General features: G+C 38.0%; 1 protein-coding gene across 2 annotated transcripts in view; it reads left to right on the forward strand.

Annotated features, from left to right (window-relative positions):
- Nucleotides 1-201: 201 nt before the first annotated feature.
- The window catches only part of Hel89B (histone acetyltransferase 1), a 72,169-nt gene continuing 56,115 nt past the window's right edge, over nucleotides 202-16,255 (forward strand). For both annotated transcript variants that reach the window (XM_071682321.1, XM_071682322.1), the window contains exons 1-10: nucleotides 202-590; nucleotides 2,840-3,081; nucleotides 5,395-5,535; nucleotides 7,856-8,022; nucleotides 9,399-9,530; nucleotides 11,360-11,491; nucleotides 12,445-12,603; nucleotides 14,430-14,565; nucleotides 14,964-15,149; nucleotides 15,769-15,985. In XM_071682321.1, the coding sequence (XP_071538422.1) occupies nucleotides 580-590; nucleotides 2,840-3,081; nucleotides 5,395-5,535; nucleotides 7,856-8,022; nucleotides 9,399-9,530; nucleotides 11,360-11,491; nucleotides 12,445-12,603; nucleotides 14,430-14,565; nucleotides 14,964-15,149; nucleotides 15,769-15,985 (1,523 nt within the window). In that variant the 5' untranslated portion in view covers nucleotides 202-579. The remainder of the gene's footprint in view (nucleotides 591-2,839; nucleotides 3,082-5,394; nucleotides 5,536-7,855; nucleotides 8,023-9,398; nucleotides 9,531-11,359; nucleotides 11,492-12,444; nucleotides 12,604-14,429; nucleotides 14,566-14,963; nucleotides 15,150-15,768; nucleotides 15,986-16,255) is intronic.

Below are 16,255 nucleotides of genomic sequence, written 5' to 3' on the forward strand. Positions count from 1 at the left end.
TGCTGAAGCTCTCGATTAGTAGTTATAGCTTTATCTTGACGACATTAATTACCTTGACAATCGACAGCTTTAAAGCCCAGATGACGGTCATCTACCTGCACATGTGAGTTTACCAGAATATCCACATTTTATTTTTGAAAATAGCGCTAAAATTTTGCGCACGCGCATAGTGGCGGGAGGAGACATGGCAGCCAATCAGAGAGCAAGGTTGGCAGCAAAACCCGTGAACGGCACAACATGGTGCACAGTATAAAAATGACGAGGGCAGAGGCAGCTAATCATGAAATAAAAGTACAGTTTCTAATTAAGTGTATCATTGTATCAGGGCCGGGAAGTGTTGCGTGTGTCGTATGTGTGTCGTGGAGTAGTGTTGTATGGTGCGGACAGAACCCGGGCCTTCAGACACTTTCATTACTTAGAAATGAGAAATATTATCACAGGAAAATGCGAACACGGTACAGACAGCGGATATCCCGCTTATCCGCGTGAGGGCATGGCAGATAATGAATAGTATGTGGAGGAATTATGCTGGGTCCTAGGACACATATATTTTAAGGGAGAGTGTCGCCAGCAGCAGAGATGTCAAGCAGGTGAGCCATAAACAAGAGAGAAACGTTAGCGGGAGGAATGTTTGGTGCAGCTGGCTGGCCACAGCCTCTCTCCTCTCATATGTTATTGCTTATGCTTATAATCACATATCGTCTTATGATGCTTTGATGACGATTTGAGTTAAAGAGTTGTTCTAAAGTCCATCAATGTTGCTGAAATAGGATTATCAATCATGATTATACCTCATGTTCGTCTGACTATACTTGTCATAGCAATTTGTTGGGCGGATTAATTAAAAGTTCTCTCATTACGAAATGTGAAATATACGAGGAATTTTCATTGTTAATGGTCTTCCAGGTAAAAAGATGCATCACAGACTCGCTGGAAAATGTTCGTTGAGAAGAGAAAGCGAAATGTAGCCTGAGGGTAGGATGCTGAATAGGACACTAGACGCAGGGAACACCTGCTGTACTACTGTAAATGAAGAAATCTAGGCAGATACAAACAAATTGTGCAGATATGCATGAAATATTAGTTTGGCAATAGAGATTCAGAAAAGAAATATGACTAAACACCTAATAGAATGACGAGGGGCACTATCTTGCTTCATCCTTGTTTATTTGAGGTTATATAGCTTCATGAATATTAACCCTTGATTTATGCATAGACCTTTTATGAATTCATGAAATTTCTGTCACTGTACAGAATGCCAGCGTGACATTTATGTAGAAGAGATAATGTAGGGAAGCAGGGAATGCAGCTTGTGTGAACATGCAAGATGATGCATGATAGACTCAACCATAGGGTTAAACTTTAAATGGTCATTAGTCACTTAAGTACATACTTTATTGAAATTATTCTTATTTGTCTATTGATACTGATGCTATTTAAATGAATTAAGGTCTTGGAATAAGGCACTACATTCAGGATGAGCAGATGTATTAATTTCTAGTATAGACAAGCTCTTATGATAGTATTAGGTGTTTTATCTGTCACTGTCATTGAGGCACAAATGAATATTCCTACTTGATTCAAGTATTTCAATTCGTTTAAAGTGGCTATTACTGAATTGCAGAATGAATTAATTTTTGTTTTTCATATTGATATGTAAACATGCACAGATTTCTTAAAACTACCTGTGATTTTGTTAAGATATTTTAATACTGTCTTTTGTGTACAGATGATAGGTTATTATAGTCATGCAATTATTTGTTTGTGCACTTCAGGGAGAAATTTCACTTCTGTTAGTTCTCTTGTCATGGGAACCCTGTCTTTTGGTTTCTTTACCATCTCACTATTTAATCTAATCCATAGTCTAATTACAGTTTTGTCACTTATTCTGTTTATCACTAACTGTGACAATGCAGAATGTTCTTTTCAGTCTTTTACATTTTGTAGCATTTGTGAATTTGTTTCAGCTATATGTCACAGTACCCTGAATTTTTTTGGAGCACACCATGGTGTTCCTATAAAACTTGGGAGATGGGTGATGTCAGACAAGTATGTAGGAAAGCATGGGATGTGATGAGTGGATGCCTGTTAGGGTGGAATTCAAGTTGGGAGGCAGCTGTTTAGTGTATATTGGGTCATTTCAGTGGGTACGTATTTTGTCAGTGTTATATTTGTTTAGGGTGAGGGGATCCGTGAGTAAGAGGATACAGAATTGTGAGTGGTACACTTTTTATTTCTTATTGGGGTTTGGTGGGTAGGTATGGAGGGGTTTGGGTGGGAGAGGAACTAGTGTTGTTGCTTAAAATTGACTGCTGAGCATGTTCAGTAAAGACTGTACTGGGAGGATATTTGTTGCATTGCGTAGGTGCTGAATGTTTATGGTTTTTTGGTAGTTTGTGATTGTTCTGAGTGCACAATTTGTGTTGTTAACAGCCCTCTTAAATTTGCTTTAGAGAGAATGCAAGTCTAGGCAGGTGAGGCGTAGTTTAGAGTGGAGCGGATGAATTGTTTATACAAGATGCTAAGGGTCACATTTTCTCATCCAGATCTCGTGCCAGTTTTCTAAGGGCATTTAGTTTGGGTTTCTTGTTGGTGTAACTGATATTGGGAGGTGAATGTCCTGTTTGTGTCACTTATAAAATCCTCTCTTCATTTTTGATTATGTGCATTATGTTGAAGTGCATCCAGATTATGATAGCTTTTGATTATCTAAATTTGCTGTGAGGAGTTTTGCAGCATTCTAAAGTTTTAAGAAGCACTTTAGATTGGGATCAATATTGCAATGAGAACAGTTTAGCTTGTATACAAGAATACTAAAATTCAAAACAATAAATTTCAGATTGGACCGATTGTTCTTGCTGTTAGAGAATGGAGGATCAGGTGTCACTCGTCAAGCAGCAGCACAGCAGTTGGGTGAAGTAGTGCGTCTTCACCCATATGAGCTCAGTTCACTCCTCAGTCGCATTCATACTTATTTAAGCTCAAAATCATGGGATGTCAGGATTGCTGCTGGGCTTGCAGTTGAGGCTATAATTGATAATGTGCCACAGTGGAATCCTCAGCCTTTACCAGTTGAACAGGGTATGTACTCCAGATTTTCTTACTTGTGGTTTTACATTTGCATTTATGGATGTCTTCAGTTTAAAGAAATGGAGTTTACCTTTAACCACTCCTCATATTCTCTATACCTTTCAGACCCCTTGGTGAAGCAAGCCTTTGTTTCTGCAGATTGATGAGTCTTCATAACATCTCATTGTCTATTTATTGGACCTTTTTCTCTCAGGATGTATGTCCTTACTCTCTGGTGGGGATTTAGCATGTGACAAGCATGAAATGGCACCCCCTCCCCCTACGTACACATGAGATAGCACTAGGAAAAGACAACAAAGGCCACATTCATTCACACTCAGTCTTTAGCTGTCATGTGTAATGCACCGAAACCACAGCTCCTTTTATACATCCAGGCTCCACAAAACTTTCCATGGTTTACCACAGATGCTTCCCATGCCTTGGCTCAATCCATTGACAGCACATTGACCCCTATATACCACGTCACTCCAATTCACTCTATTCCTTGCACACCTTTCACCCTTCTGTATGTTCAGGCCCAGATCGCTCAAAATCTTTTTGACTCCATTCTTCCACCTCCAATTTTGTCTCCCATATTCACCATTTCCCATGTTAGTGAGGTAGCATTAAGAACAGAGGACTGAGCCTCAGAGGGAATATCCTCAGTTGGCCCCTTTCCCTGTTGCTTCTATTGGAAAAATGAAAATGGGAGGGCAGGATTTCCAGCCCCCACTCCTTCCCCTTTTAGTCGCCTTCTACGACACACAGGGAATACATGGGAAGTATTCTTTCTCCCCTATCCACTCGCACTCATTCTGTTTCTGTCATGTGTAATGCACCGAAACCACAGCTGCCTATCCTTATCCAAGCCCCACAGACCTTTCCATGGTTTACCCTGGACATTTCAAGTGCCCTGGTTCAGTCCATTGACGGCACGTCAACCCCCATATACCACATCGTTCCAGTTTACTCTTTTCTGTGCATGCCTGTCACCCTCTTGGATGTTTAGTCCCTGCTTGCTCAGAATTGTTTTCACTCCATCCTTCCCCCTCCAATTTGGTCTCCTGTTCTCCTTGTTACTTCCACCTCAGACACATATATCCTCTTTGTCAACCTTTCCTCACTCATTCTCTCTGTATGTCCATCCCATTTCAACACACCCTCTTGTGCTCTCTCAACACACCCTTTTTGTTTTCTACACATCTCTCATACCCTTTCATTACTTAATGAAACCACCTCACACCACATATTGTCCTCAAACATTTCCACTCAGTGAAACCACCTCACTCCACATATTGTCCTCAAACATTTCATTTCCAACACATCCACCCTCCTCTGCATAACCCTACTTTTATTTAAACAGCACCTTTTCAGCATTCAGCTACACTCTTTCAGCATCCTCATCCTATGCAGCCAGCCAGACTCCTTATCCACAACCTCCAGTAGCCATCTTCGCAAGACATTAGTTTTTCCATACCAGCACTACACACATGGACCACCTGGAATAGTTTTTGCATACCAGCACTACACACATGGACCACCTGGAACACAGTATATGAGCTCTCCTCTGGCCATTTATCCCTTCTGACAACTGTGCACCTAACTCACCCAACTTACAGAGCCATCAGAAAAAAAGGAAAGATAAGAACATATATGAACTTCAGGAAAGATTTACCAGCATACACTAACTACATGTAATCTAAACTCCAAAACTAAAATAAGTGATATTCTGTCCCTGTATCATGCCATTTTACACCACATCAACATCACCAACGAAGCTGGCAAAAAAAACATACCACAAGGACATATAGATGATTAGATTCAGTGAGAGAATTAATATTGTCTACGGTTGTTTCAGATAAAGATACTAGATAAATGATTGGGAATTGAATGTATTGTAATTATTTTGTGTTGGGAAGGGGTATGGCTTGTTTTTAGAGACATTGGTTTCACTTGATAAGTTAACTTAATGTTTGAAGTGAAAACTTGATAATTTCTTTTAAAAGTGGAAATGCACATTTCACTTTCACACAGTAGACACAGATAAAGAATGTTTGATAATTATGTTGTGGAGATTATAAGTGCCTAATCCACTTCATTTGATTAGGAATGGAGTAATGATGATAGACAGAAAGGAAGACCTTGATATTGGGCAACAAAATGACACAAAATGAGGCACATAGCTACTTTTCGCTAGTTACACAATTTTCAAATTTATTCAACAACAAATTTACCTTCATTGTTCACCATCTCACATACTTGTCCACTTAGGTAGATCTGAAAATTAGCTGTATGTGGTAAATGATTTTTATTTTTTCCTTTCAGAATTCCAAAATGAAGACTTTATCAAGCCATCATCTGGTAGATTGTCACTTGGAAAATTTAGTATCAGCCATGTTCTCCAGAAAGGTTCATATCTCATGGCTGCAGATGAAAAATTTTTTGAGGCAGAGGATGAAAAGATTCGTAAGTGTTCATATTACATGACTTGTATTTTGATGCATGATTTTCCTGGTAATGGATCACTTATTCCCAGTTTTCTTGAAAAGCTCATATGTCAGACAAAGGGAAGGTTTTCCCTCCTGTTAAGAACTGCTTTCTTTGGTCACTTTGGCATAGTTATGGGGTGACAACTTCATTTATACACCCATCGCTATCAGAATTTTCAAAATTTTACATGTATAGATCAGCCATGAATGAAATTAAATGTTTGAGGACAATATGTGGTGTGAGGTGGTTTGATTGAGTACGTAATGAAAGGGTAAGAGAGATGTGTGGTAATGAAAAGAGTGGTTGAGAGAGCAGAAAAGGTTGTATTGAAATGGTTTGGTCACATGGAGAGAATGAGTGAGGAAAGATTGACAAAGAGGATATATTTGTTGGAGAAGTAGGGAATGAGGAGAAGTGGGAAACTAAATTGGAGGTGGAAGGATGGAGTGAAAAAGATTTTGAGTGATTGGGGCCTGAACATACAGGAGGGTGAAAGGTCGATGTGCTGTCAATGGATTGAACCAGGGCATGTGAAGCGTCTGGGGTAAATCATTGAAAGTTTTATGGGGCCTGGATGTGGAAAGGGAGCTGTGGCTTTGGTGATTACACATGACAGCTAGAGACTGAGTGTGAACGATTGTGGCCTTTGGTGTCTTTTCCTAGTGCTACCTTGTGCGCGTGGGGAGGGGGATGTGTGTGCTGTTTTTCATGTGTGGCAGGGTGGCGACGGGAATGGATGAAGGCAGCAAATATGAATATATACATGTTTATATATGTATATGTCTGTGTATGTATAGTATTTATACGTTAAAATGTATAGGTGCGGATACGTGTGTTTATGTATATACATTGTTTATTTGGGTGGGTTGGGCCATTCTTTTATCTGTTTCCTTGTGCTTCCTCGCTAACACGGGAGACAGCGACAAAGTATCATAAATAATGAAGTAAATAAGATAAGCCAGTGTGATGAAAAACAATTGACATGATATAAAGAGAACTTTTATATCACTGTTAGGTGTGCTCTCCTATTTGGGTATATAATTACATTTTTATGATTGCTGTTTGATGATGGTATGTGAGTGCAGTCCTTCAGTAAGTCAGAGAAACTGGGATGATGATGGGAAAATGCAGTATTGGAAGACAAATATGTAAAAGTTTTAGGAGTGGATCTAGAAACTGTGGATTGAATGGTAGAAAAATTGAGAAATAAAATCTCCATATCTTGATATGAGGCTGAAAGTAAAGAATGGGTGTTGTAGAAAAAACATTATGATAGGATCATGCTTTAACCACAGTAGAAAGGAAAGGATGTAAAGATTGATAAAAAACATTAAGGTGTTACCATACTTATTGTCGGAGAGAGAATACCTTTTGGGATTGTTACAAAGTTTATTAGATTTTAGTGATATGTGGGTGTTCCTCATGTGTTATTTCAAGTGTTTGTCTCTTCTGATTTGATGTATTTCTAGTTCTGTGTCATTCAAAGAATCAGTAATGAGATACACCTATAATTTCTTTAATGTTACTTGATCTGTTCAGAAAATTTTTGTTCTTGTAGTACACCTCCCATGAAGCACATTGCTGATGGGTTTGGTCCATAGGGTACATCTGTACTCCAACTTGCAATTCTGTCATGTTCCTGGAAGATCTGTTGCAAGTTGAATTGTCATTGCTATTAGTGTCAATCTTTGCATGATTAGGAGGGTGCTTTGGCAGCAATTTATGCATACAATTTCCTCCCACAAGTGGACCTTTGCTAGAGGGAGATGAAATTGAAGGTGGAGGAAGGAGTGAACAGTATTTTGAGTGTGCCTTAACATGGAGGAGAATGAAAGGTGAGCATGAGATATAATGAATTGTAGCAATGTGGTATATGGGGGCAATTTGCTGTTAAAGATCAAACCAGGGCAAATAAAGCTGCCAGTGTAAACTGCATATAGAACTGTGGAACCTGGTTGTGGATAGGGGGCTATGGTTTTGGTGCATTACTCATGAAAGCTAGAAAAATGAATGTTAGTGAATGACCCCTCTCTTTATCTGTTCTTGGTGCTATCTCATTGATTCAGGAAATAGCAAACAAATATAAAGAATAAAGAAAGAAAAATATATATGTGTGTGTGTGTGTCTGGACCATGAAGACATTCCTATTTAAGGGCTGATTGTTTGTCTGCAATCTTAAAAGGTAAATTTCTTTACTAGGGAGAATCCCAACCCATCAACTGTTTGTAAAATTCAGATTTATGATAATATAGGTAAAGTTCATTCCATTATACTAAATTATTCTCTATTTCTTTAGCTATGGATCCAGCTGAACGAATTGCTTGCCAGCGTCGACTTGTGAACCAGAGACTTGGCTTAGATATTGCTGAGGCAATGGGAGTAGACACTCAAAATATATTTTCAAATGATGACCTGGTAGAGTCTCAGGTTGATGGAGTGACTCAAGTGGATAGCCAAGGAAAGGTAAAAGTATGCAGTATGATTATATTATATATTCTCTTTTGAAATTCAGTTAGTGATATATGAACAAAAGGCATAAGAACTAAAATTTGTCATAGACATGCAGATGCAATTATTGATGTATTCATTCATTCTTTTGTATATAACATGCCATTCCATAGAATATGATGATGCATGCACAGAAGCTGGACTTTTAACTAGAGATTTCTGCATAAAAACTTTAACTGTTAATATATGATATGATAGAAATTTACATATGTAAGGATTTCTGGAGGATTGTAAGATAGTTTTTTAGGAGGAGGCTTCACTGTAGAGATGAAGTGAGCATAAAGGGCAAGAGGGTTCTTAGAGCAGGACCTTATTGCAAAGATAAATATTTGCATCCATTTCATTCTAGAAGGAATTGTGAAAAATGCATCACAATGCCAACATCTCTTTGAAAAATGCCTACACATGTTGATTAATCATGCTTTTTAGTGTTATGTTGATCGAGTGATGTGTCCAATGCTCTGAAATAAAATTGCATTTTTTCATGTTGTCATTTCTTTTTCTTCCTAGAATTTCCCCTCGCATGTATTGGCTCACTCTTTAAAGCAATTTTTTCTTTGTTTTCCTACTGCTGTCTGATTGGCACACATAAGAGATTCTGTAGGATATTCTCTAGAACAGTCAGGCATTGGGTCTCTTCTCTATCTAATTGGTCGTTTGCTCATTTCCAGCCTTCGTTTGGCCAGTTAGAGAGTTTCCCTGAGATGATATCTACCTTTTTGTAGCTGCCTAACAGCATGCATTTTCCGTCCTTTGGACCTGTATACTTTTACTTTCTTTTTCTTTTCATTTATTTCATTAACAGAAGGTCAGTATTTTAGAATTTGTACAAATCTGCACATGGGTATGATATGTTTATGTTCACATAATCATATTCATATTTGTATGTGAAGATGCTGGAGGGTGTGAGGCATGCACAAGATAAAGGCTTGGTTGTGGATAGGAGGCTCTGGTTTCATTGCATTAAACATGACACCTAGACAGTAGATGTGAAGAAAGAGATCGTTTCTGTCTGTCCATGGAAGATAAATCATTATTTTACCATCCCACAGAGTAAGCACTCTTAGAAGCTCATAGTGCTCTGCTGATGGTAGAGGTTTTTTCTTTCACTTACATTTTCGTATATTTTGATGTTTCTTATATGACTAATGATTGATTGATATGCATTATAATGATAATTGGCTTCTGTTGTACTTATGCTTTCTGATTTATAATCATATTATTATAGAAATTTGTACTACATTTAATGAGGCTTTGATTGATGTAGTTACCTTGTGTATTTGTATTTGTTGCCTTCAATTAATGTAGCATAATGATTGTAAATTTTGCAGGACACAGTCATGAATATTGTGAGGAAGGAAATGAAATCTGCTGGATTGGCCATGAGCTCAAGAGAGCTAAATCGAGCCCGACGGAAAGCAAAACTGTTAGCTAGACAAAAATCTGTTGATGTTTCTGAATATGTAAGTTTTCTTTTGTTTGTCTATCCAGTGGGCTTTTATTCTGTAACACGAGGGTGATTGATGCAAAATCACCTTCTGATATCCAAGTCTTGCCTCATCTCTTCAGCTTTTTCTGTTTATGCATTCCTTTCACCTACTTTACATTTCATTCTTTTATTTTTGCCTTATTTTTGTCCTTCCCTTGTATTTACTTCTATTTTTGTACTCACTTGCATAAATTTTTTTTCTTATATTTCATACATGGATCTGAGCAAATGTTGCATGTCATCATGTGCCCCAAGGGCCACCTTGCTGATGGAGAATATGGCAGATAAGTATGAAAGAAAGCAAGATATATTCTCATTGAAGAAAATAAATTCTCCAGCCCAAACGTGATTTGAAGAAAATAAGTTCCCCCAGCCCAATTGTGATTGTCATTTTTTGTATGGCTTTGCTTGTAGGTAGTAGCTAGTAGAATGCCAACACCCTGGGAGGTAAATTACCAGTACTTCTTGCCTAGATACCAGAAGGGTTTATGACAGCTATGTAGTGAGCCAACACTTCTGTGGTTGTTAAGATGCACACCTCTGACCCAGGTAACTGACTTTTCTTCCCTGACAAGTGGACTGCTGGCATTATTTCCACAAATGTGCAATCTCTCCATGTCATACATAAAACTTGACAACACCTTAACTCACACAACTCATTCCTCATAACTCCAGATTTTCTTGTGGTAAGCACTGTGTGCTACTCCTAGGTACTACTAGGGCATTTGCAGGCATTTTCACACTGAGGTATTTAAAACACTTTATCCATCCAAACTCACACTCTAGCTAACTTGTGTCTTTCTTCAACTAAACATAATCTTAATTTTATTCAAATTTGCACTTAGCTGTTGTCTTTCACTCACTTTCCCAAACTCAGGAACCAGTTTTTGTGGTTTCTCGCTCAAATCTGCCACCAGTGCTGTGTCATCAGCAAACTTACTGATTCACCCTACAGGCCTTCCCCTCCCTGGGGGACTGTAGAATTGTACTTCACTCCTAAACCCACATATTTACCTCCCTCACCCATCCATATACAGACGAGAAAGAACATGGTTGCATCACACATCCCTGCTGTAGACTCACATTTCTGTGGAAACACTCACCCTCCTTTTTTCCTACTCACAGACATGCCTTACTTTCTTGTTGAAAACTCTTCCCTGCTTATAATAGCTTTCCTCTATCTATTAATTTGATTTTGATTGTTCTATATAAGTTAGCCATTTGTACTTTGGTATTTTAAGATTTCAAGACTTAGGAAAATTAACTTTTAATGTTGCTGCTTTATGGATGGGACACAGAATCCATTGTGTATGCTTTTTGTACATGCTCTACAAATTTTTCCCATTCAACAGAGCTCTCACATTCCTTCTGTTCTTACTCGTTTGCATTTTATTTTCCTGTCAGCCTCAACCTTTCCACTACGCTTTTTAATAATTGTCAGTCACGGCTACTCTATACACATGAATAGAGAGTTGTTAAATAGGACTTTTTCCTTTGAAAGTTTTTTGAGTCCAGGCTTTACTTTGTTTTACTGATCAACAGATATATATTAATTTCTCTCTCAACATGATTGCTAGTGAGTAATGCCCCAAGAATTCTCATTCTCGAGTCAAAGCTGATTATGTAGCTTTTGAAATCTTCACTCTACCAGGTTTGTTTGGAACTCAAAATTTGTCATTACGATGAAATATACCATAGTTAGATAGTTTGTGACTTCATCTTTATACTTGGCACCAAATCTGATCTCCTTAAGCTGAAAGAATGTTAGTGCAAATCTGTCATGGTGTGGGATTTTTTCCACAGGTAGCAGATGATGGCCCTGAGAAGAAACGTATGCGTGTAACAAGTGTAGTGAGCACTGATCAAGTTGGCAGTGATGATGAGGAACGAATGGTTGTCGATGAGGGTCCACTGGGTATTTATCCTGGGGAGGAGGTGAGATTTCAGTACTGTTTTAGTGCTTTTTTTTTATGTGGTACTTTACTGAGGAAGTAAAATGTTCAATATTACTTTGGAAGGAAAAATTATCTTGCTTAAAGTTTTTTATCTGACAATTTTGACATATCACCCCCTCTTTGTAGTGTGATAGGATTTTCCTGTTTGTACAGTAACCTCTTCTTTTGCTATGTGGTGGTCTGCTACACATTCTTGAAGCTAAGACCACACTAACTTTCGGACCTTGATGAATTTCCAGTTGCAGTATGTAATATTTCTTTGAATATCTGGTCTTCTTTATCTCTTCCTATTTCTTTTTTACCCCTTAATGCATGATGGGTTATGCAACCCACAGTTCTTATGTATAATCTTATTTTTTGTAATGTAAGCATTTGGTTATTTTCATAAATGTGACAATTAAGAGTTTGCCGTATTCTTTAACAAAAGTTTCAGGTTTTGCTGCTTAATCTATATAACCTAAAGGTTATAATTATACTGTATTAGTTACCAAAATGTTCTGTTGATATTTAATAAAAGTCTTCCTGAACTGAGGGAAATGAATAGCAACTATGAGTATTGGTAGATATAGTAGCATCTGATCATTAGATTTTACTTCCCCTTTGTTGCAGCTTTACTGTCTTCAGAAATTTTACTTCCCTTGTTTTAAATTTTTTGTTAATTTTAAATGTATTCTTTTCTTGTATTGCATCTTTTCCTTATAATTCATATAATTTCTTCACTTTTATAGATTTGTTTAGAGATTATTGTTTTTGTATCCAGTTAGAGGTCTTTTTGTTCTTACTTATAATAATTCTAAACTTTTTTTTTTTTTTGGAAAGGCTTGCTTGTATTTTTGAGGACTTTGATAGATGTACAGCACAGCAAGGTATAATTTTTTGATGCCATAGTAATATCTGGTTAAGATGGCATAATTTTGATTTTCATTTTTACAGGGAAGTGAATGGCCTTTGGAGAATTTCTGTGATAACCTTACTACTGATTTATTCAGTCCCTCATGGGAAACCCGCCATGGGGCTGCCACAGCTCTCAGACATATAATCAGAATTCATGGTCAAGGTGGTGGCAAGGCAACATACCACACAAAAGAACAGGTTAGGGCTTATGTTTCAGCTGTGTGGTTATTTTGCTTCTCAGTGAACTTTGTAGTTTTGGATTAAGTTTTTGAATTTTGCTTTACTTGCATCAATACAAAAGACCTCTCACTCTGTAGGATTGATATTTATTTATTTATTATACTTTGTCGCTGTCTCCCGTATTAGCAAGGTAGCACAAGGAAACAGATGAAAGAATGGCCCAACCCACCCACATACACATGTATGTACACATATGTATGTATATACATACATGTCCACACACGCACGTATACCTACCTATACATTTCAACATTTCAACATATACACATATATACATTTTTTCTTTCTTTCTTTTAAACTATTCACCATTTTAGCGAGGTAGCGTTAAGAACAGAGGACTGGGCCTTTTTTGGAATATCCTCACCTGGCCCCCTCTGTTCCTTCTTTTGGGGGGAAAAAAAAAAAAAAAAAAGAGAGGGGAGGATTTCCAGCCCCCCACTCCCTCCCCTTTTAGTCGCCTTCTGCGACACGCAGGGAATACGTGGGAAGTATTCTTAATCCCCTATATATACATACACAGGCATATTCACATGTACACATGTACATAATTCATACTTGCTGCCTTTATTCATTCCTGTCGCCACACCTGAAATGACACCCCTCTCCCCCTGCATGCGTGTGAGGTAGCACTAGGAAAAGACAACAAAGGCCACATTCATTCACACTCAGTCTTTAGCTATCATTTCATGTGTGGCGGGATGTTGACGGGAATGAATAAAGGCAGCAAGTATGAATTATGTACATGTGTATATATGTATATGTCCGTGTATTTATATATATGTATACGTTGAAATGTATAGGTATGTAAATGTGCGTGTGTGGACATGTATGTATATACATATGTATGTGGGTGGGTTAAGCCATTCTTTCGTCTGTTTCCTTTTTGCTACTTTGCTAATGTGGGAGACAGCGACAAAGTATAAGTGAAATAAATATTTTTATTTGTGTTTGCCACTGCTTTTGTAAGGTAGCACTAAGAACAAATTAACTATGGCCTCATTTGCACAATTCCAATCTTGGGCTGTCATGTATAAAGTACTGAAACTAGAGGCTATCATGAACAGTTAGGGTCCACATACTACTTGAGAATATACTTTATTCACTTCCTCTGCTTTGGTTCATTATATTAACAGCATAGTGCCCCATTTAGGCCACATCACTCCTACTCATTCTGTCCATTGCTCCCCTCTTACCTTCCTGAATGTTCAGGTTCTGATATCATAAAGCTTTTATTGCTTCAACCTTCCATCTCTTCCTTAGATTCCCCCCCTCCTCCAGTTTTGACACATTTACCTCTTTGTCAGTTTCTCTTCCGTATTCCTTTCCATGTGCTTGAACCATTTAAGCACATGGTCAGACATTTTACTGTTTCTAAGGGGAACCACAGCTTTTTTCAGCAATGTCATATCTTATTCAATCAAGGCGCACACCCTTTTCCTATTCTGAAACCACTACGCTTCTCCCAGTCAGCTGCTTTGTGTATAACACGCCTGACACACTGCCATCTCTGTTGTCACTCTTCCAGGCGTCTTACCAAGCATACTTAATAGACCTACTCTGTACCCCAGTAGTTGAACATGTATAAATGTATGTTTATACAAGAATACAAGAACACTACTTTATGCATTCTGCCAGTTCTTGGGCACCACCCCATCAACAGGATCAGTGTAAGAAAGGTTGAAATGGAACTCCACAAGGGTGGAACTCCCTTCCTGTACTGTGCAAATAGAGAAAACAAACATACCTTTACTGTAAGATATGAATATAATTTTTTCTCTTTGTAGTTGGATCTGAGTCATCAGGCCTGGCTGGAGGATATGGCTGTAAGACTTGTCTGTGTATTAGCTCTTGATCGTTTTGGTGATTTTGTGTCAGACCAAGTTGTAGCACCAGTCAGAGAAACATGTGCTCAGGTTTTAGGTAAGTAGAGTATATGTTTTTCTGTATTTACCATTATTTACTAAGTTTTTCAGCATTTAATCCTTAAAGAATGGGAATTCTCATGATGACCTTCATGGCAGGCATTTGGAATCGTCATATGAGTGCAAACTGTTGCAGGCTTTGTTAAAGTCCCCTGCCAATATATTTTTTTTTCTTTATTTTGCTTTGTCACTGTCTCCCGCTTTAATGAGGTAGTGCAAGGAAACAGACGAAAGAATGGCCCAACCCACCCACATACACATGTATATACATACACGTCCACACACGCAAATATACATACTATACATCTCAATGTATAGAGGGTAGCTATTAATTTGTATTAGACCAATACTGTTAGTTGCTTATATAACAACTAGGTAATATGATTCGATCCACAGGTGGGGTTCTTCATCTCTTGAGTGAAGATGGTGTTTATGGTGTGCTAACCCTACTGGAGACCATGTTGTTATGGAGAGAGTGGGAGGCACGGCATGGTGGATTGTTAGGCCTCAAGTACCTTTTGGCTGTGCGAGATGACCTAAGAACAAAACTGCTCACCCATACTTACCCTCACATTTACAAAGGTACACAAATATATCATTGGTAATAAGTACACAAATGATTGGATGATGTATTTATTTATGATTTAGTAGGGAGGGAGAAGGGTGCGTGGTGCTTAGGAAAGGTGGGTCTGCATCAAAGATGTGTGATGTCACCATAGTTTGATTTATTTATGGGTGGGATGGTGAGGAAGGTAAGTGTGAGGGAAAGGTCTGCAGAATGCTGGGGATGTTGGGGGATGCATTTGCTTGTTGCAGATGATGTGGATCTGGTAAAACTCCAGAAACTCCAAGAGCTGGTGTTAGTATTTGGGAGAGTATTTGAAAGAAGAATGCCTTGGGTAGCATGTATAGAATTCCTTGTGAAGGTTGTGATTGGTTTTATGTTTATTTCTTGCATCATATTTCACTAGTATAACTGCTGAAGATAGCCCTTGGATTGTAAGAATCATTTGTTAGTTTAATTTGATAATGAAATCCTATTAGATTGAAGAATTACTTCAAATTGTAGTTGTAAATCTTGTATCACAGAATTGATGAGAGTCACAAGAGATAGGACAAGACACATAGGTGAAGATGTGTTATCATATATAGTTTTAGGTGAAGATGTGTTATCATATATAGTTTTCCATCATGATTATAGGTTTACTGGATGAGATGGATGATGTGGTGGCTGTGGCTGCATCATGCCTTGTCCCCGTGGCAGATAGCGTGGTGCTATTACTGGAGAAGGAGGTGGTTATGAAGTTGGTGGCCACCCTATGGGATGCCCTGCTTGACATTGATGATTTGACATCATCAACTAATTCTATACTAATGCTCCTTGCTAAATTACTGGCCCATCCAGGAAACAGTGATAGGTAGGTGTATTAGCAACATGTTGATTGAAAATTTCCCATCTATATTTGTGTTTCTGCATTAAAGACTGGTTAGAATGTATAGAATATCAGAATTATCAGGTCCTTTGTTTTTAATTTCAGAAAATTGATAGAGTATGGCAAAAACTAGAGTGTTATAGTAATTATTAGGTCTGCTTGTCATACTAGAGAGGAATGGTGAAGAGTTGATTTAAGATTTTAAGAGTTAATGTATCACAGAGAGTAACCATGCACACATTTTCCCACATGAGA

Source organism: Panulirus ornatus, chromosome 34, assembly GCF_036320965.1.
Source record: "Panulirus ornatus isolate Po-2019 chromosome 34, ASM3632096v1, whole genome shotgun sequence".
Lineage (NCBI taxonomy): Eukaryota > Metazoa > Arthropoda > Malacostraca > Decapoda > Palinuridae > Panulirus > Panulirus ornatus.